Source organism: Polypterus senegalus, chromosome 9 (assembly GCF_016835505.1).
Source record: "Polypterus senegalus isolate Bchr_013 chromosome 9, ASM1683550v1, whole genome shotgun sequence".
Classification (NCBI taxonomy): domain Eukaryota; kingdom Metazoa; phylum Chordata; class Cladistia; order Polypteriformes; family Polypteridae; genus Polypterus; species Polypterus senegalus.
This window is the reverse complement of record NC_053162.1, coordinates 172991502-173015941: the sequence shown is the minus strand read 5'-3', so window position 1 is coordinate 173015941 and position 24440 is coordinate 172991502. Positions and strand designations below refer to the sequence as shown.

At 38.2% G+C, this 24440-nt stretch overlaps 1 protein-coding gene across 2 annotated transcripts in view; it reads right to left on the bottom strand.

Annotated features, from left to right (window-relative positions):
• Positions 1–24440, bottom strand: part of fubp3 (far upstream element (FUSE) binding protein 3) — a 97655-nt gene that overhangs the window by 41844 nt on the left and 31371 nt on the right. For both annotated transcript variants that reach the window (XM_039764264.1, XM_039764265.1), the window contains exons 2-4: positions 21715–21826; positions 8004–8037; positions 2953–3002 (exon numbers count right to left, since the gene is read on the bottom strand). In XM_039764264.1, the coding sequence (XP_039620198.1) occupies positions 2953–3002; positions 8004–8037; positions 21715–21826 (196 nt within the window). The remainder of the gene's footprint in view (positions 1–2952; positions 3003–8003; positions 8038–21714; positions 21827–24440) is intronic.

The following is a 24440-nucleotide window of genomic DNA, read 5'->3' as shown; positions in this document are numbered from 1 at the left end:
CTTCGGGTGGTGGTGGGGGGGAAGGGTCCTGACTGTTTGTGCATATGCGCCAAACAGCAGTTTGGAGTATCCACCCTTTTTGGAGTCTCTGGAGAGGGTGCTAGAGAGCATACCTTCTGGGGACTCCCTCGCTCTGCTGGGAGACTTCAATGCTCACGTGGGCTATGACAGTGAGACCTGGAAGGGGTGTGCTTGGGAGGAATGCCCCCCTCCCCCGATCTGAACCCGAGCGGTGTTTTGTTATTGGACTTCTGTGCTCATCACGGATTGTCCATAACAAACACCATGTTAAAGCATTGGGTTGTTCATATGTGCACTTGGCACCAGGACACCCTAGGCCTCAGTTCGATGATTGACTTTGTGGTCGTGTCATTAGACTTTCGGCCACATGTCTTGGACACTCGGGTGAAGAGAGGGGTGGAGCTGTCAACTGATCACCACCTGGTGGGCAGTTGGCTTCGATGGTGGGGGAAGATGCCAGTCAGGCCTGGTAGGCCCAAACGTGTTGTGAGGGTCTGCTGAGAACAGCTGGCAGAGTCCCCTGTCAGAAGTAGCTTCAACTCCCACCTTCGGCAGAACTTCGACCACATCCCAAGGGAGGTGGGGGACATTGAGTCCGAATGGGCCATGTTCCGTGCCTCTATTGTTGAGGCAGCTGACCAGAGCTGTTGCCGCAAGGTGGTCAGTGCCTGTCGTGGTGGCAATCCCCGAACCCGTTGGTGGACACCGGCGGTGAGGGATGCCGTCAAGCTGAAGGAGTCCTATAGGACCTTTTTGTCCTGTGGGTCTCTGGAGGCAGCTGATAGGTACTGGCAGGCCAAGCGGAATGCAGCTTTGGTGGTTACTGAGGCAAAAACTCTGGCATGGGAGGAGTTTGGGGAGGCCATGGAGAATGACTTTTAGACGGCTTTGAGGAGATTCTGGTCCACCGTCCGGTGTCTCAGGAGGGGGAAGCAGTGCAGTGTCAACACCGTATATGGTGGGGATGGTGCGCTGCTGACCTCGACTCGGACGTTGTGGGTCGTTGGGGAGTACTTCGAAGACCTCCTCAATCCCACTAACATGCCTTCCAATGTTGGCAAGGCTGGATTGGCAGACTGAGGTGGTGGTCCCCCTCTTTTAAAAGGGGGACTGGAGGGTGTGTTGCAACTATAGAGGGATCACACTCCTCAGCCTCCCTGGAAAAGTCTATTCAGGGGTTCTGGAGAGGAGGGTCCGTCGGATAGTCGAACCTCGGATTCAGGAGGAACAGTGTGGTTTTTGTCCAGGTCGCGGAACAGTGGACCAGCTCTACACCCTTAGCAGAATCCTAGAGGGTGCATGGGAGTTTGCCCAGCCAGTCTACATGTGTTTTGTGGACTTGGAAAAGGCGTTCGACCGTGTCCCTCTGGGAACCTTGTGGGGGGGGTGCTCCGGGAGTATGGGGTACCGGACCCACTGATAAGAGCTGTTCGGTCCCTGTACAACCGGTGTCAGAGCTTGGTCCGCATTGCCGGCAGTAAGTCGAGCCCGTTTCCAGTGAGAGTTGGACTCCGCCAGGGCTGCCCTTTGTCACCGATTCTGTTCATAACTTTTAGGGACAGAATTTCTAGGCGCAGCCAGGGTGTTGAAGGGGTCCGGTTTGGTGGACTCAGGATTGGGTCACTGCTTTTTGCAGATGATGTTGTCCTGTTTGCTTCATCGGGCCGTGATCTTCAGCTCTCTCTGGATCGGTTCGCAGCTGAGTGTCAAGCGGCTGGGATGAGAATCAGCACCTCCAAATCCGAGACCAAGCATCTCGGGGTCTTGTTCACGAGTGAGGGAAGAATGAACCATGAAATCGACAGGCGGATCGGTGCAGCATCCGCAGTGATGCAGGCTCTGCATCGGTCTGTCGTGGTGAAAAAAGAGCTGAGCCGTAAGGCGAAGCTCTCAATTTACCAGTCGATCTACGTTCCTACCCTCACCTATGGTCATGAGCTATGGGTAGTGACAGAAAGAATGAGATTGCGAATACACGCGGCTGAAATGAGTTTCCTCCGCAGGGTGTCTGGGCTTTCCCTTAAAGATAGGGTGAGAAACTCAGTCATCCGGGAGGGGCTCAGAGTAGAGCTAGAGCCGCTACTCCTCCGCATCGAGAGGAGTCAGATGAGGTGGCTCGGGCATCTGACCAGGATGCCTCCCTGGTGAGGTGTTCCTGGCACGTCCAACCGGGAGGAGGCCCCGGGGAAGACAAAGGACACGCTAGAGGGACTGTCTCCCGGCTGGCCTGGGAATGCCTTGGGATTTTCCCGGAAGAGCTGGAAGAAGTGGCCAGGGAGAGGGAAGTCTGGGCATCTCTGCTCAAGCTGCTGCCCCCGTGACCCGACCCCGGATAAGCGGAAGGATGGATGGATTCTTGTTTCCACTGACATCTCAATGGACTGAAAGTCAGGTTGACAGCAGTGTCTAAACTGACACTGTATAGTTGAGTGTGCACAGAACAGTGTGGTCGACTGTCTGGTATAGACGCCAGAGCACCCCCAACCTTGAACCTGTATCGGAACAAAAATGTATGGAAAAAATTAATGAATAACAGACAATCTTGGACAAATGTCGTGGATGTAAGCACAGTATTGCTATGGTGATCAACAATTAATCCTCTAAGTATGATCCATAAGAGGTCACAAAGCCAAGGGACCTTGCCAATTCCTATTCACCCAGAATGCACAATTTATGAGGGTGATCTGAAAGTCCCCAAACCAGTACTTATTCATTAATAAATCAAAGCAACAGACTTCATAGATTTATAGCCCTGTGTTTCATTAATTTTTTCTCATTAAAGAACTATTTTACAATAACTACTGGCAACTTAACAGATATTTTTCAAGCTTTTCCAGTTTAATGTGCTTCTAGCAGGTCTCCATTTACTTATGCTTAAAAGATCCTACTGCTTTGACAGTCCTTGAACACACACACAAATATTCTACTTACTGAATCCAACCATTTTATCAGGCACTTTGAAGTCTTCTGTCATAATTGCCCTATACAAGAGGAGGGGAAAAAAACACATGAACACAAAGTGATATAAATTAAAATATTTTCTGTAAAATTACTTGGGGGAGGGGAATCTGATATTTTTAATTCAATTGGCAAAAAAAAAATAAATGTTCAATTTTATAAAGTAACTTTTTACAAATTGTAGTGTACAGTGTCCTTGTGTTCACATAAAATACTGTATATACCCATTAGAATGATTATTATACTTATTATGAACAATTATTTTTAGGAAATTTGTAGAAAACTGTATTCCATGTATACCTCTATTACAACCATTTAGACAGACCACCTCGTATTGCCTGGTTTCTTACTGTAATGATCTTGCTTTTCAGGATCCATAAAGGCCCATAACTTTCACTTATTCACAGCTACACAGATGTTTAGAGCAGACTCAGGATTACAGAAAACACAAAAATGAGACATTGATTGTTATTTGCAATGTTACTTACTACCTGTTTTGAAAACATAGACCTACCAAAATACATGTTTCTGTGTAATCCGAAACAAAGGGTAATCTTTAATATAACACAGCAAAAAGGGGAAGGGGGAAAAGCCCAAAAAAATGCTATACACTACAAAAGTGTGTTTCAAGATAAAACAATGATCAACAAGTTCCCCCATTAGGCCTGCTTACTTAGTTCATTAAAATACCACTGAAACTCAAAACTCCTTTAACCGTATATACATACAAATATTTCACAAGTGGATATGGAGATATTTTAAATGCAGAACATTTTCCAGTACATAACTAATTGCTCAGTTATACTCTTGATTACATATATAAAAAACAAATAAATAGTTGCCATATTGTTACATGTAAAGAGTACTGCAAAACTAGTTTAAAAACTAAATCCTCCTTAGAAGAAAGAAGTTCATGCTTTTGGCAATTTTCACACGTCTAATATAACAGGATACAAAATGACCAGTCTTCATAGTCTTCTCTAAAATACTGCAGGTATGCTAACTGCTGTTCTGTGCAGAAGAACTGCAACATCTGTTAAGTGTTGCTTACACATGATGCTAAATGCACTCTGCATAATCAACCTCCTGCTCCAAGCTAAAGATCTGCATCTCACTGCATTCCAAACATGAGTCAATCCAGTTTCCAATAATTTTCCCACCCCTTCACAAAAATGACCACTTTTAAGAAAGCAGAAATTGACAAAACAGATTTTTTTTTTATAAAAGGTTATTACACAGATAATTGAGATACCTCCCACATCCCAATGCAGTGTAGGTTATGTTGAATTATGACTGATTCGAAGTTAGCCCTGCGGAAATGAATGTACCTTATGATATACAAGTGACAGATGTGCATGTTCTGTAACGGGTCTGACCCCACTCTTGGTTCGCAAGGTCAATATTGTCACATGTGCAATGAAATTCTTATTTGTATGTGACTATCAACATGTACTGTAGAACATTAGTATCCAGAGCCATGATCAGAATTCTATACTGGAATAAGCAGTTTGAAAAATATTACCAAATACAGTCACAAATACACTTGTTTCAGCAGGAAATGGCCAATCAACACAACCTAAAATTAACTGAAATTTGCAGAAGTGGGAAAGCCTTTAATCCAAGTGTAGACTAGACATGGAATATTGATCATCAAAATTATTCCATACATTTTGGATGATGAAAAATTTTTTTTTTTTGCCCCATGAGAAAAATGACTGCTCCCAGATTCAAAAAACAGTTGCACCAGCTTTTGAACAGTTAATAAACCACCTCTTTTCTATATTCAATGATCAGTTTCCCCCACAGTGCAATGAAGAAATCTAGGCATAATATTGTTTCAGCCTCAGTGACATATATGGGTTTTCAAAAATGACGTGCCTATTTCTGGCCTTGACTTTAGTTTTCGCCCTGGCTGACACACAGTGTGTCTCACTAGAGGCTAAACCCACATTTATTATTGTATTTAAAAGTACACGTGTGTCAGATATGTAAACTGAACAATAGTCCACAACCACCTGAAAGATTTTTTGAGAACATTTAAAAACTGTACACAATAGTTAAATTATACTCCTCGTATCACTCCCACTGTATGAGACTCTCGCCTCTGAGTTTACCAGCCCCGACTCCCTGTGTACACTTTAAGTTGGTTTGTCTCTTCACCAACTAAGTCACTTCATGTACACATGGAGAAAATATACATGTTAAATCAATGCCCTTAACCACTGCATTCCAAATTTGTGGGTACTTTTTTGTATTGCTTTCAGAAAGGCAGGCCTACTCCATTAAACCACATATATTCTTGCTTTCTTACTGTATGATGTCAATGTATTACTTACAATTGCAAATTATGTACATGTACGCTTTTTTTTTATAAAAAAAAAAAAAACAACATGGTGCAACCCACTTTGTTAAAACATTCACACTCCTTCTAGTGATCATTTGCCACTCAAAAGGCACCTTGGATTTAAATGTAACCTTCCTAAGAATAGCTGAGGACTTTCTAATGTGAAATATCTTATTATGCACTTGGCTTACATGGCTCAACCACCTGGATTTTATCACACTAACTTCAGTCTCCCTAATGCATGAAGCATCTTTAGCTTTCAAGTCCTTGTTTTAACATTGTGCAGCCCTGTCACTAATGAACTCTTTACACAGAACTCTCCCAGCCTGAGTAATATTAGACATATCTTGCTATGTTTGTGTATTCGAGACTTCCTTTAGACAGATATACTCTTTCACTTCTCCAGTATGATTGTTACATCTCATATTCCAATACATATTTATTTCTCTATAAATACTCTATTATAAATTCTAACAGTACCATAAAAGCCAACTTCTAGTCTAAAGTAGTCCATTTTAAGGGACTCTTTTTTTCAAAATGGCATAACGAATTTGGATGTACAAATCTTCAAACTCTATACTTGGACATATACAGCGACAGCACATGTTCATTGCAAATACTTAAGTGAGACCAAATAAATATAAATTGTAACAACATGGTGAACAGAAATGTAACCAAAATTTTTTTTCTTACATTTTTAAAATTAAACTATGATTGAGTTCTTAAACACTGCCAATTGACTTTGAATGAAAATGCAAACAAATTAGCCAACAGTTGAGTAGATAATGTGTTTCTTTCGGCCTAAGGTGTTATCTTAAAAGGAGACCCTCCAATAAAAGAGCTGAGCCAATTCTACCTAATTTGCAAATAGAACACAGAATAAACCCCCAAAAAAAAACGCACACACTCCACAAAATCTTTAAGACACCAAAAAACAACTTCTTTGTTAATTCAGTACAGTAAAAGCCTGGTGTATTAATATGCACTAAGCATAACTGGTTTTAGGACATTTAAATAGATGTGAATATTTTTTGGCAAGTTCTCTGCCCCTAGCCCCCCCCAAATGGAGTTCATAAAGATGCTATATGAATTCATAAAATAACAGGACTCCTAAAGTTGAAGTGCCCACAAAGAATACTCTTGAGATCCTGAGCCTTTTTCCTTTTCTTTGTCAGCAGTCAATTTAATAAGTGAAGCAGCTAAGCTGGCACCTTTGATATATACAGTATCTACTTTTAAAAAAGTGACACAATAAAGACAAATATGTGCAGAAGGTCTTAATCAATTCGGATCTTAAAACACACCTAATTGTTATGTCAAGCAGATGCTGGGCTCAGTCAGCGGTTATGTATATTCTAAACAGTGGTCCTGTACGTTCTAAAATGTACTTTAGTCTTTATGCAAGCACTGTGCCTTACAAACAGAATAGTACCAATATTATAAAATGATTGACATATATAGTATTTGCCAAAACACACGTCAAATAATAAATATTTTACAGATACAGATGCATAACAAGCATTTAGAAAGTTAGTGGTATACTCACAAGCATGACACTATTAGATTTGACTATGGAGAGGGGGGAAATGACTTCCAGAACTTTGGCTTCATGGGATAAATGTGCCAGTTTTTTTTAGTTTGCCTGGAATAAGGGGGTACACTTAAACCATTGCTTATTTATATCAACAATAATGGTGGTGAGTGAGAGAGAGAGAGATAGAGAAGCACTGAAGAAGCGTTTCTCTACTCTGAATCACTAGTGACCCGTTTTGAGCTCAACACGGACACCATACTGAAGAAGGCACTGAAACACCAGCACTTTAAGGCTGCTAAATGATAATGTTTGAGGCACACTGCTATATATTATTCATTTGACAATTCCAGATTTCATACTGACCCTGTAATGACCATGTCCTGAACTGAAATACGTAAAGTTGAAAATACTATGAAACAGACTTGAGCAAATTACCAGCAGAGCATTCTAAACAGGACACTACTGCAAAATCATTTGCTAACATTTTCTTCTACATTTAAAATATAGAATTTAAGGGAAAAAACCAAGACCATAACTCCCAGAGTAGAAACTATAATTAACCTGGAGAACCCAAATCTTCTCCTGTATTTCTCAAATTCTGTCACAAATGATGCAGATGTAGCTGTGTATTACCTCAGATGTGTCCATTTGTTTAACAATTGTCTTTTAATACCACTAACAATTATCCATTAAATGTATGCATTATTGACTGCCATTATATTCAATACTCTTACCCAAAATCTTTGTTTTAATTCAAATCAGCATCATTGTTTCACTGTTTAAAAAGTGCTAATATAACAGTAATTTGATGGCATTGCATGAAACATTGGAAGTACCCCAAACCTCTATCATACCACCTAGGAGTTTGATATATTGATAGTATATTTGTTAAAACATTAAAAAGACCAGATGCAATAAAACAGCCCTTTACTCTAGACAAATACTTTAAGCATCTTTACAAAAGTATGCATTATATTTTCATGTTGAAATGTAACACTGTTTTCTGCAAGTTATCTCGGCAAGCCCACTTTGCAATGCCAGCCCAGTTGGTTATCCTGAACGGAGACTGCTGACTCTAAGACTACAGGATCAATAATAATTTATAATCTATCAATACTCTGTGTAAATTGAAAAGGCCAGGCTTACCTTTGATGTACCATTGCTCCAAGATGGTTACCCACTGTGAGAGAAAGAAACAGACATATTAGCACGGATAATCTAACTTTTCATCACGAAGGAGAAAAAAAAAATAAATTCCCTCAACCTCACCTTCAATCTTAACAACAAAACAAATTCAGGCAAAGTCAAATAAATGTGTAATGACCCAAGACAGATATGAAGAAAATGGAAGGAGATGATTCTGTCGATATTTTCTATAAAGGACGCACAGCTGGAATCCACAAGAAGGCCAGAGTTACTGTGTCCCCTCCCCCTTTCAGACAGAAACAAAGATGTGCATTGCTGACACCATTCACCCCTAACTGTCTGAGGATAGCATTTAGATCATGAACTGCCAGGAGAACATGCAGCTTAATGTGAAAAGAAAAATCACCAAGCAGGTAATGGATATTTTTTTGACTAGCTGGCCCCAATGCACAATGTCCAAAATAATGAACAAGTGATGAGTCCTAGCAGACAAAGTTAGCAGTAAAGTACAACAAGAACAATGATTTGTAAAAAAAAACCAAAAAAAAAAAAACCCCTCATTTATTTTAGCAGATTCAACACTTGCATTCCTGTGACACAGATTAAGCTGTTTGGCCAGGATCACACAGAATACAGAGTGAGAGAGGGAGCTGAACCATCACCTTATGATTTACAGTCTACTATTAACTGTTATGTCACAATGTCTGTAATCCTGAAGCACAAACACTCGAGTAGTTACAAACAGGGAAAAATGATGTGATGAAATTATTGGTGAATATGCTCTTGTCATGAACATCATGGTCCATTCAGAATAGGGAATATGAATTGAACCATTTGTCAGAAAAGAGGTCTGAACCTGCTGCTGTGCTGGTGTGGAACTCATAAAAAACTTCAACACTATGCATCAACAAGGACTCCACTGCTGAAACCTTAAAAAAAACAAATGCTCTTATTATTGAAGCCAAGATCAATACATGCAAGACACGGTGTACTAATCCCCAAACTTCTTGGCTTAACACCTTTTTTTTAATGTAAAGAATTTATTTAAATAAATGCTTAATCTATGGATTCTTTGACAAACGTGATGACACAAGGACATATTTTCCCCAAAACATACTTAGTGAAATTACTATGCAAATGATGTCCAATTATATTAAAGATAATTCATATAGCCTCAGCACTTCTCACTCATTCTTCAAAGCAGCATTATACACAAAGGCCATACAAATGTCTAACCAATGTGCAAACTTTGAAATGCTGTTTCATTACTATTATAGACCAGTGGTGGCTCTGAGGCTAATGATCTGCACTGGTATCTGGAAGTCTGCTGGTGCTAATACAGTTTCTTCTAGAAGGAATCATATTCCATTGGGTCCTTGAGCAAGGTGCTTAACTTAAACTGCTCCAGGGTGTTGTACAAAGGTTGACCCTGAACTTGAACCTCCAAAGGTCATGCAAAAATAAAAAATACAGAGATCGCACCTTGGTTTGACATTTGTGTCAGTTTTTGAATCCTAGAAGGAAACCTGGTATGGCCTATGGGGAGTTTGTCATTCTGCTTCTGTCTTTGAGAGTTTTCCTCCTGGGACTCTGGTTTCCCTTTCACATCCCAAACACAAGGAGGTTAATGAAGTGACTCTGAATTGTCTCAATACACACAAGTGCGTTTTCATGAGTGTACTTGCTATGGAGTGGGGTCCTGTGTATCTTGTGCAGCTGGGACAGGCACTACCACCCCAGAATGAAGAAATGTACAAGTGGGTTGGAAAATAGTTGGACAGACAAGTGGACAATTGTAGCTCCCTACATTGAGATGACTATTTCCTTATCAAGACTATATATTAGGGGTCGAAACTGCCAGAACTCTAAGACAATTCTATCTTTAAACTTGAATCAAGTTAAAATATTGCAATTTCACATTTTAAAATGTTACAACAATATAGTGCAATTTACATTTTCTTTCATTTTCCAGTAGTTAAAGTTTAAATCATATCCCTAAAGGCACAAATTTGGCAATCTGCTGCACCTAATAAGAAAATGCCTCAAGGCACATGTAGACCAGCAACCTGCCATTTTCAACAATTTATTAAACCATCACAGTCATGTAAAACAGACTGGACATGATTCAGCTCTCAAAACACTGATATATGGTCCACATTAATTTCCCATGCAGGGCATCCTGTGATGTTTTGCTTCCCCCATTTGTTGCTGAATGAAATAGGCAATTTTAGAAGGCTTCTTGATTCTTTCCTTTCTCCAATTAGCCTGTGAATTCTAAATTTAGCAAAAATCAGCAGACAAACATTCTAGTCAGCTCATGTTGCAGAGTACTAGGCTGATTTAATGTTGAAATCACAATTATGAAAATGAAGTAGCTTATGCATTATAAAAGACAAAATACTATACTTAACTGCATTCGTAATATTGGTTGGCTAAGCAACCATAGCCAGCCCCCAATGCTGTCAGGTATAAGACGTGGGTTTTTGAGAGTTTATCATCCCCATGCCCTCCCTAGTATTTGAGATGCCCCATTTACCATTTTGGTCTTGGTTTGTGGTTTACAGGAGTACTCATGGACTGTCAACTTATACAGAAATCTCTATGTACACATAAAATGTATTGCTTTTACATTTCAAATCATTGCAGCATCACAAACTTTTAACATTGCTCTTGAGTTTCCTATACAAAATAAAAACTTCTTTATCTATTAACTCTTTTAGGGCAGATTATTGACTTCCGTGGACAGGAGGGGTTGAGGGCACATGTCGACAAAAGTCGGCATCCAGGGGTAGAGGGTGACAATCAGCTGTTAATGCTGACAAAACTCACTGTTACGTCACAGCCATTCCCTCTCTGCTTGAATGACCGTTAGACTCATTGACTAGGCATCTATTCCTTGCGTGTGCATGAGTTACGAAATGTAAACAAAGGCAAGATGGCATCGACATCTCACGAGGGAGCGAAATGCAGAAAAGAAAACACTCAGACAATGTTTTGCGCATCATCGTTAAGTCGGACTAATTTTTCAGAATCAGATTTCATTGACAGTGATTAGGAGATTGAGCAAGAGAGTGAGGAACTGGCATCAACTGATAGGACATCAGCCGATGCTGCCCCAGCTGATCATTTGCCAGTTCATGTGGGAGGAATACGCAGACATTGATCCGTGGAAGCCAAACTGGCTACCAGAATTCACAAGACAGCATGACTTGTTGTTGGACATGACAGATTACCAGCTGCTGCACTACTTCAGGCTGTTCTCTTCTGATGTTGCTTTTCAGCTAGTCATACGAGACAAACAGGTATGCATAGAAATCTTTTGAATCGTGGGCTGCGCTTACACTGCATCCTCGTTTTTCAAAGTGGAAACTCACAACAAAAGACGAGATGAACGGCTTTGTGGTATTACAAATAGAGATGGGACTAGACTGATGATATAACTTAAGGTAGCATTGTTCCAAATATGCTTTGTCCCCTGGTGGCTTTGGACAGGTTATGCCATATGATAGGTACCTACTGCTGCAAAGTTATTTCACTTCTGTGATACCCAGAAGCAAATCCCAAGGAGTGACCAGGCTATAACCCCATGTATAAAGTTCAGCCCCTGCATGACATTGTGGAACCAACATATAGACAATTTTATCAGCACGGCTGTGATTTGTCTGTGCATGAATCTATGACAAAATACAATGGACGCTTTTTTTCCGCCAATATATGCCAGACAAGCCCACAAAGTATAGCATAAAGGACTTTGTACTGGCAGAAGCAAACACTGGTTTCGGCCTGAAAGTAACTACATATACAGGAAAGTATTTCTTTCAAAGAGAGAACTGTCCCTTGACAAGTTAGGTTGTACTAGTGCTGCTTCAGGGCTATGAACATTTGGGTCATGTTGTGTGCATGGACAATTTTGGGAGCTTCTGGTGCAGTATGAGTGAAAAGGAGACACATGCTTTCACAGTTTAAGCCAGACAAGCTGAAGATGAAAAGAGGTGACAATACGGTTTTCATGCGGACGGAAAACTTGGTGGCAGAGGCATGTCACGATGTCAAATGGGTGACTTGTCTCTCTATAGTACACATTAACAATATATGTGAGGAAGTGCAGCAACAGACAATTGAAAAGGAAGCACCAGTGCAACACATCTTGTAAGCATTGCAATGTGGCAATGCATGCAATTGGCTGCTTTGAACGATATCATACTTTGCTTTGTAACGTGTATGTGATATGTGTGTGAAATCATATAGTATGTAGGCTCATACAACATGCAAGACAGTAACATTTGTTGAAAGTAAATATTTTTTGTTGATTTGATATGTTAAACCATTGCTTTGTGTTCTTTTTTAACATAAAAGTTAGTTTTTGGAAAAATATTTAGCCCTGGGAGAAAAGAAACAAAAAAAAATTAGCCCTAAAAGAGTTAATTATACAGAGTGGTACAAATAAGCCAAAACTCTTCTGTGGAGATTTCTTCTGTGTAAATCTCACCCACCCCACCTTTACTATATGCAGTGTTTATTAGCTGCCAATCTATCTTGCTGTCAATTCAACTTCTCATTGACCTGTGAGACCCCATAAGTTAAAACTATTCCAACTCATTACTGATTAAAAGAGCAAGAAATGTAACCAAAGCATGTAGTTATCACATTTTTATTTTTGAATGGACTCTGTCAAAGGATTAAAAATGTAACAAAAGCCTTCTACTTCTTTTTCTGTGTTGAAATTACCTTTTCAGTTTAACAAATTTAAACTGTTAGGATTTTCAAAGGAGATGCACAATTCCTGCAACTGTGTGTTAAAACTCAAACCCTCTAAGTACGCCACATAAGCAGGTGTTTGTTCATTGGAGCTGTTAGTATTTTTATAAGTGTAGACTTTTAAATAATTTGTTTAATATTGTAGCATTTCTGACATTCTACAGTCAAACAGGACATTACCCACCAACACTTAGCAGCTATTCTTGTAGCTGCACTGCATGCAATCATATTTTTGCCATCATTGAGCAGCAATATAACTTTGATGAAGCCATGTAAGCCAAATAAACATTCAGTTATTTTTCCATTCTAGTTGATCAATAGTATAATACTTTAGGCTTAGGAGAGCTTAACATATTTTACACAAGGTCACCAAGTAAGGCAAACAACTAGCAAACTGTATATCCATGACTTACTGAACATTCTAAATCCAATACAGTAATGTGTAATGAACATCACTATAACATACGTAACTAGCTGCAAATCCAATCCAGGTCCATAAAACAGTCATTAGCCTGAGAAGACCTCTCCTTATGTTTTCCACACATTTAAGGCTAAAGAATGCTTGACATGATCATAAAGTCCTGCTGATCTCAGTGAAAATAAAAAATTCTGTGTTATGTAGCCATATCAAGATGATACTTGTGATATTTGGACAGCACTTCATATTAACTAAAATTCTACCAGAAAATATTCAACCACTGTAAACCAATCCCAACTCTACTTTTTATGTAAATTTAGACGATCTCTTATTAGAATAGGCCATTTATGTACTGTCAGAAGACTTTTGTGAATCTCTGGAATGCAGTTTACACTCTAGCAATGCATGTAATTTCCTTGTAGAGGGGCCTTCTTAGGCAAAACACTTTAGAATTAACCATTGAAACTATTGACTATACAGTGCATCCGGATAGTATTCACAGCGCTTCACTTTTTCCACATTTTGTGCTGTTACAGCCTTATTCCAAAATGGATTAAATTATTTTTTTCCTCAGAATTCTACATACAACACCCCATGACAACAATGTGAAAAAAAGTTTGAGATTTTTGCAAATTTATTAAAAATAAAAAAATTGAGAAATCACATGTACATAAGTATTCACAGCCTTTGCCATGAAGCTCAAAATTGAGCTCGGTGCATCCTGTTTCCCCGATCATCCTTGAGATGTTTCTGCAGCTTAATTGGAGTCCACCTGTGGTAAATTCAGTTGATTGGACAGGATTTGGAAAGGCACACACCCGTCTATATAAGGTCCCACAGTTGACAGTTCATGTCAGAGCACAAACCAAGCATGAAGTCAAAGGTATTGTCTGTGGACCTCCGTGACAGGATTGTCTCGAGGCACAAATCTGGGGAAGGTTACAGAAAAAAATTCTGCTGCTTTGAAGGTCCCAATGAGCACAGTAGCCTCCATCATCTGTAAGTGGAAGAAATTTCAAAACCACCAGGATTCTTCCTAGAGCTGGCCGGCCATCTAAACTGTGCGTCACGTTTGGAGGAAACCAGGCAGCGCTCATCACCAGGCCAATACCATCCCTACAGTGAAGCATGGTGGTGGCAGCATTATGCTGTGGGGATGTTTTTCAGCGGCAGGAACTGGGAGACTGGTCAGGATAAAGGGAAAGATGACTGCAGCAATGTAGAGAGACACCCTGGATGAAAACCTGCTCCAGAGTGCTCTTGACCTCAGACTGGAGCGACGGTTCATCTTTCAGCAGGACAACGACCCTAAGCACACAGCCAAGATAGCAAAGGAGTGGCTTCAGGACAACTCTGTGAATGTCCTTGTGTGGCCCAACCAGAGCCCAGACTTGAATCTGATTGAACATCTCTGGAGAGATCATAAAATGGCTGTGCTCCGACGCTTCCCATCCAACCTGATGGAGTTTGAGAGGTGCTGCAAAGAGGAATGGGCAAAACTGGCCAAGGATAGGTGTGCCAAGCTTGTGGCATCATATTCAAAAAGACTTGAGGCTGTAATTGCTGCCAAAGGTGCATCAACAAAGTATTGAGCAAAGGCTGTGAATACTTATGTACATGTGATGTCTCAGTTTTTTTATTTTTAATAAATTTGCAAAAACCTCCATTAAACTTTTTTCACTTTGTTTTTATGGGGTGTTGTGTGTAGAATTCTGAGGAAAAAAATGAATTTAATCCATTTTGGAATAAGGCTGTAACATAAAATGCGGGAAAAAGTGATGTGCTGTGAATACTTTCCGGATGCACTGTATGTACTCTAAGAAGATACTTCACTATTCAAACATCATTCATCATCTTTTTCACTTCACTTATCTTGATGAGGGTCACTGTAGCGATAATCTGAAGGACCTGACCAGGCCTTCCCATTCTGAGGAAGTTCTTCCGTCCATTCCCTTGTAATTTCCAGATACTCCTAGGCCAACTCAGACACAATATATATACTCCTCCTGGGTGTCCAGATTACAAACATCACAATCAGATGGCACATTTTCACTTGGTCGTAATGCTTCACAATCTTACAGGTCATTATGTATTTTGAGTTTGTCTTGCTTCATGAATTACAAGATTACTTCACGTAAAAGAATGAAAAAAATGAGACAATTAACCATTCAAACACTTCAAAAGGGAAATACTTGATCATGTTTGGTTTTGTATTTTTTTTTTAACAAATCTAAAGCTGTCCATAATAATGCAAAAAAAAAAAAAAAAACTTCAACAGGGTATTTTTTGCATCCAAGATGAAAACCAGCTTACCTACGGCAATGGTCAATTATTTCCAGATTTCTATAGCTACAAAATGTGCTTTCTGAAGTAGGCCAGTAGTGGAGATAGAAGCATTAGTCATATAATTAGCCAATCATTTACACAGCTTCTTAAATTTGATGGTCACCCTTTTTATTTTCCCAGTCCCACCAAGTTGAACATAAAAGTACTTCAAATATATAGTACTACTAAAAAAGGCAAGGCATTTCAGTAAATGCACTAAATCACATTCCACAAGTTCAGGATTACAAGACATACCACAAAGGTATAATGTCTACACAGTTTGCGCTTTGTGTATACTTATTAGTACATGTCGTTGATCCTATCAAAATACAAAATCCACTTGAGTAGAACAAACAACAAGCAGCATGCTTCTCTATAATAAATGTTCTCAATAAATCCATCATGCCAGAACTTTGCAATATTCTTAGTTTAAAAAAAATCAAATAAGGATAACATTTGACATTAACACATACTAAAGTGGAAGATAATCTGCACTACTGCAAAACAGCATTAACATCCATTTCTGCAATGTCAGAGGTGTTTTTTGATTTCAGTTTGTCTCTAAACATGGCTGTCAGCCCCATCTTACAGCATTTAGGCTCCCCAGCTATTTTTGCCAGGCTCTTGTTTGTGGATTTTAGTTCCTCATTACATACTATTATACCAGAGCTTCTCCGGGGAAAATTATAGGTGTGGACCTGGACCATACTGCTAGTCTCTAGATCTCTGACATTCTATGGATGAAGATAGTTTTAGATTTTAAGGAAACAATCCTCAGCTCCTACACCTTTAAAATGGTGCTACGGTTAATAGGGTAGAAACATGTAAATTTCCTGAAACTTATCATTTATAGCCTGAACTGGAATGAAAACACAAGGTGTCTTACCAAAAAAGCTTTGTGCCATATGTTTTTGCTCTGTCAAAAGTTGAGATATCAATCAGTGATATTTTATGGTGCGGTTATAGAAATGAACGCTTTCTCCATAACAGTCTGGGCATGGCAATACATCTGCTCACTCAAACCAAACTGCACAGTGACATCTGGACTACAAAAAAAAATAATTGTAGGCCTAAAACTAGACGTTATTTTAAACCTGCATACAACATAGGACAGAAAACATACTAGAAATGTAATTAATGACTATACTCGCCTAGATAGCCATATTTTTCCAATCACCATCATCAAGGATACTTTATCGGTAACTAACAGCTAGCTGCCTTCCTACTGCAGTCAGTTGGTTAATCAGAGTCTAAAGCTTATCTCTGTTCTCCTCCATTTAACATAAATTGTTTACTTTATAAAGGCTAACTTAAGAAATTACTGGGTAGGAATGCAATTCTGCCTTGTCACATTGTTTTACATACTTGTGTTTTGTGCAATACAATTCTTCACTGCTACAGTATGTATTATGATGTCATACATTGTATTATGCTGTTAATTGCATTTAATTTATTTTCTCTCTCTAAAAAAATTATATAATTAGTATAACAAAACAGTATTATATAGTTAGTATAACACTAATACCAACAGAAATTCCTAGAAGCCACATTAAATAATGACAAAGTTTATGATCAAGTTTGTGATCCATTGTGTTTATAGGTCACTCAAATAATTTTGCCTGTAAAGTATCTTTAAATGTTGACAAATGGCAGTCTTGCACACTATTTACTCTGCCTATGATCACTATGCAGATGCCTCCCCGGTCAGGAATAATGCTTACAAACATGACACTCAATGCACCATATTCACAGTGCAGTTATTTGACTCCACTCATCTTTCTGTAAACCAAAATAAATGATCATAATACCTTAGCAAACAATAGGAAATGAGTGCATTCACTACACATTTCGTTTTGTCATGATCAAAGATGTGGATATTCCAAGTGAATTGAAAAAATGAATACATTCAACACATTTAAACCAGCTGTATTAAGAAAGCAAACACAATCAAGAGGTGGTGAATTTACAATTTCTTAGTGTGTGCTGGCACACAGTAACATCACCCTGTAATCCATGTAACACAAAAGACTACTGTCACAGGCAAATCTTATTCCTCTCATTTTGTGGCAATTTTTCATAATTTAATTTGTATTTGTTTTTGCATTTTTTTATGTCTTTTGAAATGGATGATCCAACAGGCAAGCAGCACTCTCTCAGGCACCACATCCCAATAAGCTTTCTACTGGATCTTCAGAAAAAGGAGAATTCCACATATTTCATAAAGCTGAACCATATTAACAGTCTATAACTGTAAACTGCTATCCTCTGAGTATGTGCTAGTATCATTCACAAAAGACTTTTTTCTGATGAGCAAGACAATTACGTTCACTGAAAAGAAATAGATGTAAACATACCACTGAACATCAAAATAACTTATTCCAAGTTTGTACCCGCAGACTTAAACATGCCACCCCATTCATTTATTACCAAACCTACTGAATCCAAAGGAGCTCTAGGGCAGAGTAGCCTATCACTGCATTACCAGGGGGAAAGCAGGATATACCTCTGGAAGGTGCAAAGTGTGGAAAGAATGGCACACTCACTCATACAGCATAAATCAGAGTACCACCACAGATGAACTTGTAGGTCTCTAGGATGTAGGCTGGAAGCTGGAGCATCACCAAAAAAAACCCACCACACACTCCACACCGATACAGGGTGAACAGGCAAAATTTAACACCCAGCACCCTAAACTGTGGGGCTGCTAAACTATGCCACAATGTTGCCAAGAAACAGTAAGATTGGCATCACTTTCGACATTTTTGAATAACACTCGATTCAAAGAGTAAGAATAATAATAAAAAAAACAACAACAACAACCTGATGTCTCCGATGAACACAAATTCTTTTTGTAATTAATTCAACTGCAGTAATCTACATTCTTTTTATCATGTCAAAAACTTTTACAAAAGTACAGTCAGGCTAGATGGTGGTCTCCAGAGAACACAAAACTTAAAATACCTGGAAGTCTTCTGTAATAGAACCTTTCATGTTGCACCCTAGTTCAAAAGAAATGTGTGAAGTGCAAAAATGGAGAGAACACAATTCCTAACATTTGGATTAAGTAATTTGGTCAGGGACAGCTTCAAAGGCATGGAATGAGCCTTTGGGTAAGAAGTATTCCAAACTGCATAGTTTCTAGTATGTAGTATATGGAAATGTATTTGAGAATGCAGAAATGATTATACTAAGGCGGCTCTAAAATACCATCTAAACTGAAGGCAAATGCTGATAGATACTATATTAATCCCAAAGGGAAATTCATATACTCCAGCAGTAGCATACTGATAAACAAAGAAAGTGATAGGAGTGATCACTGAAATAGAGAAAAATAGAGAAAAAGGTAGAAATATAAACTCGCACACAGAGCTGCTGGAAAGGCTTCCACTCCCGGCGGCACCCATGTCATTACCAGCTTAAAGGCATCTTTACTTAAAAAAAATCAACCCCTCTAATAAACCTGAGACATACAGTATTCCAATTACAAGATATGATCAATCACAAGCAAGAACATTGACCTCAGTGACAATCTATTTTACATCCACTTTGAAGAAAAGACAACAGTGGAGCTCATGTTTTTTCTGTGTTAATGTGGGTTGTCCTCTCTTACCTGAAAAGTTCTGCCATTTTAAATTTGATATGTGACTGTTGCGATTTAGGTAGTCTACTGCCAAAATATTTTCCTGGCTAGTAGGTGGCTTCATGATTCACAATTTATAGAATATTAAATTTGAACTTTAATTATCTTAGACAATGACAGAGGGGATCAGCAGGTGGGTTACTGACAAATTATTATTATTTTTTTTTTAAATAAAGCTAACATTACAGCCAGAAAGTTTCACTTGGTATATAGGTAACTACCAATGTCTGCACACACATTAGGTGTGCAAAAAATAAATAAATATTACAAAAAGTGGAGCCGCAGAACAGCTGCATGACTTTCTCTGTCCAGCAATGCAGGAGCTACCATATTGTTTCAACATCACCTGATGAATGAACAAACACCAATACCAAAATGTTCTCACCTTTATTCGGCTTGGCTGGACCTAGGTCTCTAACAGAGGCTGCATAGGAGATGAGCAATCACCATCATCACCAATTGCATCAAAACAAATAAGTAATAGATATTGACATGCAAAAGGTTAATAAATATATTTATCCATAAAATGAACTTTTCTTATTCAATTAGAGGGTAACATGGAACTTAAGAATATGCAGGCGCTAGTGGGTGCTAAGGAGGAATCCATTCTGGAGACTGGTCACTCTCTTGGGCCAATGACTCATGCCGTTTGGGATGTGGAAGAATATTTGGTGTTTTTTTTCTGTAGTTCAAGGACGACACGTTTCAGGCTTTTATAAGGTGATGTAAATCAGTAAATCTAACCAGTATGGGTGGGTTTTTCCAAACACTGTGCAGCCAAACTGGAGATGAGGAGATAAACAATCACACATTAAGATCCAAACAACTGCTTATTTGTCAATACAGCCTAACATTTCACTTAAATGTGCAGGAAGCACAGCACTAAATGCAAATGGATTCTGAAAGAACACCTTCAAAATAAAAGCTCATTAAAATGTTTTACCTCCAGAGCTGCAAAACAGTTAAACTGCTGCTCACCATCATATATGGCCTTGAAATTGACAAAAGGTAGAATTTACTCTGAAACAAGAGTTCCTGCTCTACCTCTCAGAGAGAAAAAGTTCTTTAATAAATGACCATCACCTCTTGTCTGGATTATAGTAATTCTTTCTTCATAGAATAGCAAAAAGCTGCTAGTTAAAACCCAGAAGATAAGGGCCTAAAGCAAACAACCCTTTACAGTCCAGCTGGCTCCACTAAACTGGCACCTTGTCTCATATGTATCTTCTAAAAAAGGTATCATTAGGATAAAAATCAACTCAGGAACGGCACAATATTTGTGTATTTAATTTGTTGAAGTGAAACTACAAAGATGTAAGTGAAGTTCCAAAGATCAACTAGACAACATTGAACTGATTGTTAATTTAATGCCTCACAGTACATTCTTTCACTTTTTTGAAACAACTGTTTCAGTTGATTAGTTTCCACATGACATTCTATTATTTGATGTCAAGCCAGTTATAGGCTCCTCTTAGTGACTGTCAGTATTACATTCTTTTTACTTGTAAGACTTAAATTTAAATGTTCACTATATTCAACCATTGTAGTCCTATACCTGTAGTGTAATTCAGACTCCACAGTAAAAGTGCTTTGCAGCTATATCAAAGTATCAATGTTTTAACAGTAAATGATAGTTGACCAAGTGTTCGCCACTGACATTAATGGTACTAAATAATAATGCTATAGGATTTTAAAGTGTTTTCACACTGATGAGAATTTTTGCATACACCAAGACCAGAGTATGCTGTACCTGTATGAATTAAAATTTGTTTCAGTCTAAATTCAGAAAGCACAAGTACACAAAAACAAACTAAAAAAAGAGTTATCTTTCGGAAACATCTAACAATGTCAGCAAAGTGGACAGGAGTCCATAGAAGCCACCAGGAAGAGTACAGAAAGCTACTGAATTACTACATTTTGCTTTTTTTTTTTAATATTTCAGACCCTATCAACCAGGTGAGGCATAAAGTGCTTGTTTTTGTCAGGGTTGGTCTGTTGATTAAGAATTTCTTGGGAGGCACACAACATATAAATAGGAGTGAAGTAACTTCAAGCCTGTCTTGTAAAATTGTTCTGTTATATGGAGCTAAAATGTAGAGGGTTTCCAGGTTGCCATTGTCTACTAAAGAACATGAATAATGTAAGATTTAAAACAAGGTTTGTCAATTACTTTCACACTTTCCAGACAACTCAGTTCTGCATGTTGTCCACATAAATAGTGTGGTTGCAGAGAGCATCAGACAAAAGGCAGAAACCATCACAGGACATACTTGCACCCTTAGTCAATTAACCTAAGCTGTACACGGTTGGGATGTGGGGGGTGAACTTTATCATCTGGAAAACCTCACACTTGCATGAGCAGTACATGCACACTCCACCAAGACTGCAACCAGATGAGAGTTTGAAACCAGACTCCTAACTGAGCTGGTCCTTTTATTTATAAATCTCAAAGCTACATATGGCAAAATACAACTAAACAAATTTAACCGTCAACATTCCCTAGCATAATAAATACCACATTTGATGCTTCAATCACTCCAAAAAACATTATAAATTTTAGACACACTTACCTCCTTCTTCCATGTTTCTTTTCTGCCCACCATAACCATAAAGAGCTGGATCTACAACAGGTGGTGAATTATTCAAGTGGGCCATTGTATCTCCACCCATCTTTGCAGCAATCTGAATAAGGATAAAACAAAAATATTATGAAGACTTAAAATGTAAAGCAGACATCATCACCAGCAGAGTTTGCTTTAGCATTTAGTTGCTGCTATAGTTTAACTTCAAACACTGCCCTTAAAAACAAGGTATTTACAAATGCCTTGGTTTGCACATTGTACTATTTCTAAAATGATTCTACATTGTTTTCATTGTTTTTACTGTTATCTGCACCCATGTGGCTAATGTGTGCTAAAGATAAAACATATTTTGCTAATTTCTTTACTGTCCATTCCCATTTATGACAATGAAGACAGACGTGCAAGAGACAAGTACCAGGTATATATAAAACCATACTTGCCGCACACATTTACTGGCAAGATATAACCAATAACAAATGGAAATACAGCACAAATGTATTGATTTCAATACAGTGATGATTTTAAACATTTAGCTAAAGTCAGAAAATGTACAGTTCATAATTAAACAATTATTCAATGAAAATAAAAAGAAAAAAGCCAATTGAGCACAGAGTTAATTATGTTCATTTTAGAACAGATCCAAAATTACCACATTAAAAAAAAACAGGTATTTAGGTAAATAAGGAAAACAGTCAATAAGGGTAGATTAAGCCAATTAAGTAATTAGGCAATGGAACTAAAACTGGCAAAAATTCTCGCATCTATTTTATAACCTGCCTCAGCAATTCAATGGCTAAACTACCTACTGTGGGTATTAAATAGAAATAACTTAATGAGACCAAAATCATCTAACATTTCTGAAGTGTGTCCAATGTACTTTGCCAACTTGCTTTTACTTTAGTTTTTTATTTATATTTGCTATCATTCAACACGGTAATTCCATTAATTAAAGCTCTTGACATAAAACTCAGTTATTAATTCAGTAAAATTGGACACTGGCCTTACAATGGGGAGTGGTGTTAACTGGTTTCTTTTTCTGGGTCTCTTTTTACTTTTTATTTTTAAACAAGGAAACTGAATGAGAAGTGGAAGATCACCACATGATGTGTTCACTATAAAAAAGTAAACTAGGTGACCTGATAGGTAAGTAAATGAAGGTGCGTCACTTATTTGTGCAAAAGATTTTCCCTAATCAATGGACAACCACACTGCTCAGAGCTCTTGAGAGGTGGACCCCATTTTGCATCGCTTAGATGCAATTGCAGAACTTTTTCTTTGCTGTCAGGTGGTGCATTTCTGTTCACATTCCGACAATGTTGCAAACTGTCCATACACCTTAATATTTTTGTAGTATTTATAGTATTTTTGTCAATAAAGGTAAGCAATATGCTAAGGTCATTAAATGGTTTTCAATAGGGAAGTACAGCTTGATTAGTCTACAGTAAATAAAATGTAACCATTTGTAAGAGTAACACATATTGAAAAGGCTATGGATACCAACACAAGTCAAAAATGTCTGGACAACCACCTCTGAAGAGTATTCAGGATCCATTGTCAAAAGTGACGGATGTCACTGTGCCCGAGTTATGCTCGCCATAAATAAGCACTTTCACTGTAATACTAGTAATTGAAAATGACTTTTAGGGGTCCAGTGTAAAGGGTAGTAAGCAGAAAGAAAGAAAACAAAAAGCTGCAGCCTCAAAAAAGTACAGGTTTTCTTTAACAGGAAATCAAAATGTTTTTATTTTTAAAATTATACACAGTAAATATGGCAGACTGTGTGCTTTAAACAAAGTACATGGCATAGACCAAAACACAGGTTTTGCACAAAGGGGAAGCACAGTGCATTTATAAGAATGTCATCTTTCAAAGAATACCAAACTATTAATAGCACTAAAGACAAAACGTGCAGTTGTGTGTGCATAATTTCACGCCAATATTTGCAGTTCTGTGTAAATGTTAATATTTCAGCATGTCATCTTTTTTCTAAAATTATTCTTTCCAACTCAAGACAGTAAAAAGTAAAAGTCTAATACTTCTTCAAAGGCACAGGAAAGCATTAGTATTCCTTTTTTCTCCATAACTAATACTTGACCCAGATAAAATATTACACATACCAATAGAAGCTCACACTTTTCCACAAGTGAACATGACATTTTGAGGCAGGATTACCTATTTTGAGATGGTGATTTGTTCTGCATCTCTCCTAAATAGCAAGTACTGCAGTAAATTATTAAAGCCTCCAACTTTACTCATGATTAAGTGCAATAATGTGTGCAACATTCTTAATAAAACAATCAGCTACAAAGTGCTAAAAAAGTGACATGCCTACACAATCTAGGGAGGAATGGGGACTGGTCATAAATTGATAAATCACTAGACAATGTCCACGTCATATCTTCACTATGAAAATGGAAACCTCTACGTGAAATTTTTCAGTAATAGTTCAAGTAGGCAGGCCACACAGTTGGAAAGACAATATAGTCACATGCTCATTGACCACCACTTTTTAAAATCAAATTTTCTACAGTGAGACATCAAATATCATTGAATTGCCAGGAACTCCACCATACATTATCCTTCAAATGTCTGGTTCCTAATATGACAAGGTTACAATTTGTTTATGTTTTGCATTACATCAAGTAATGCAATCCAATTCTACACGCTGAATTTGACTTGACTTAAAGTTGAAATCATTTCTTTACCTGTAAAAA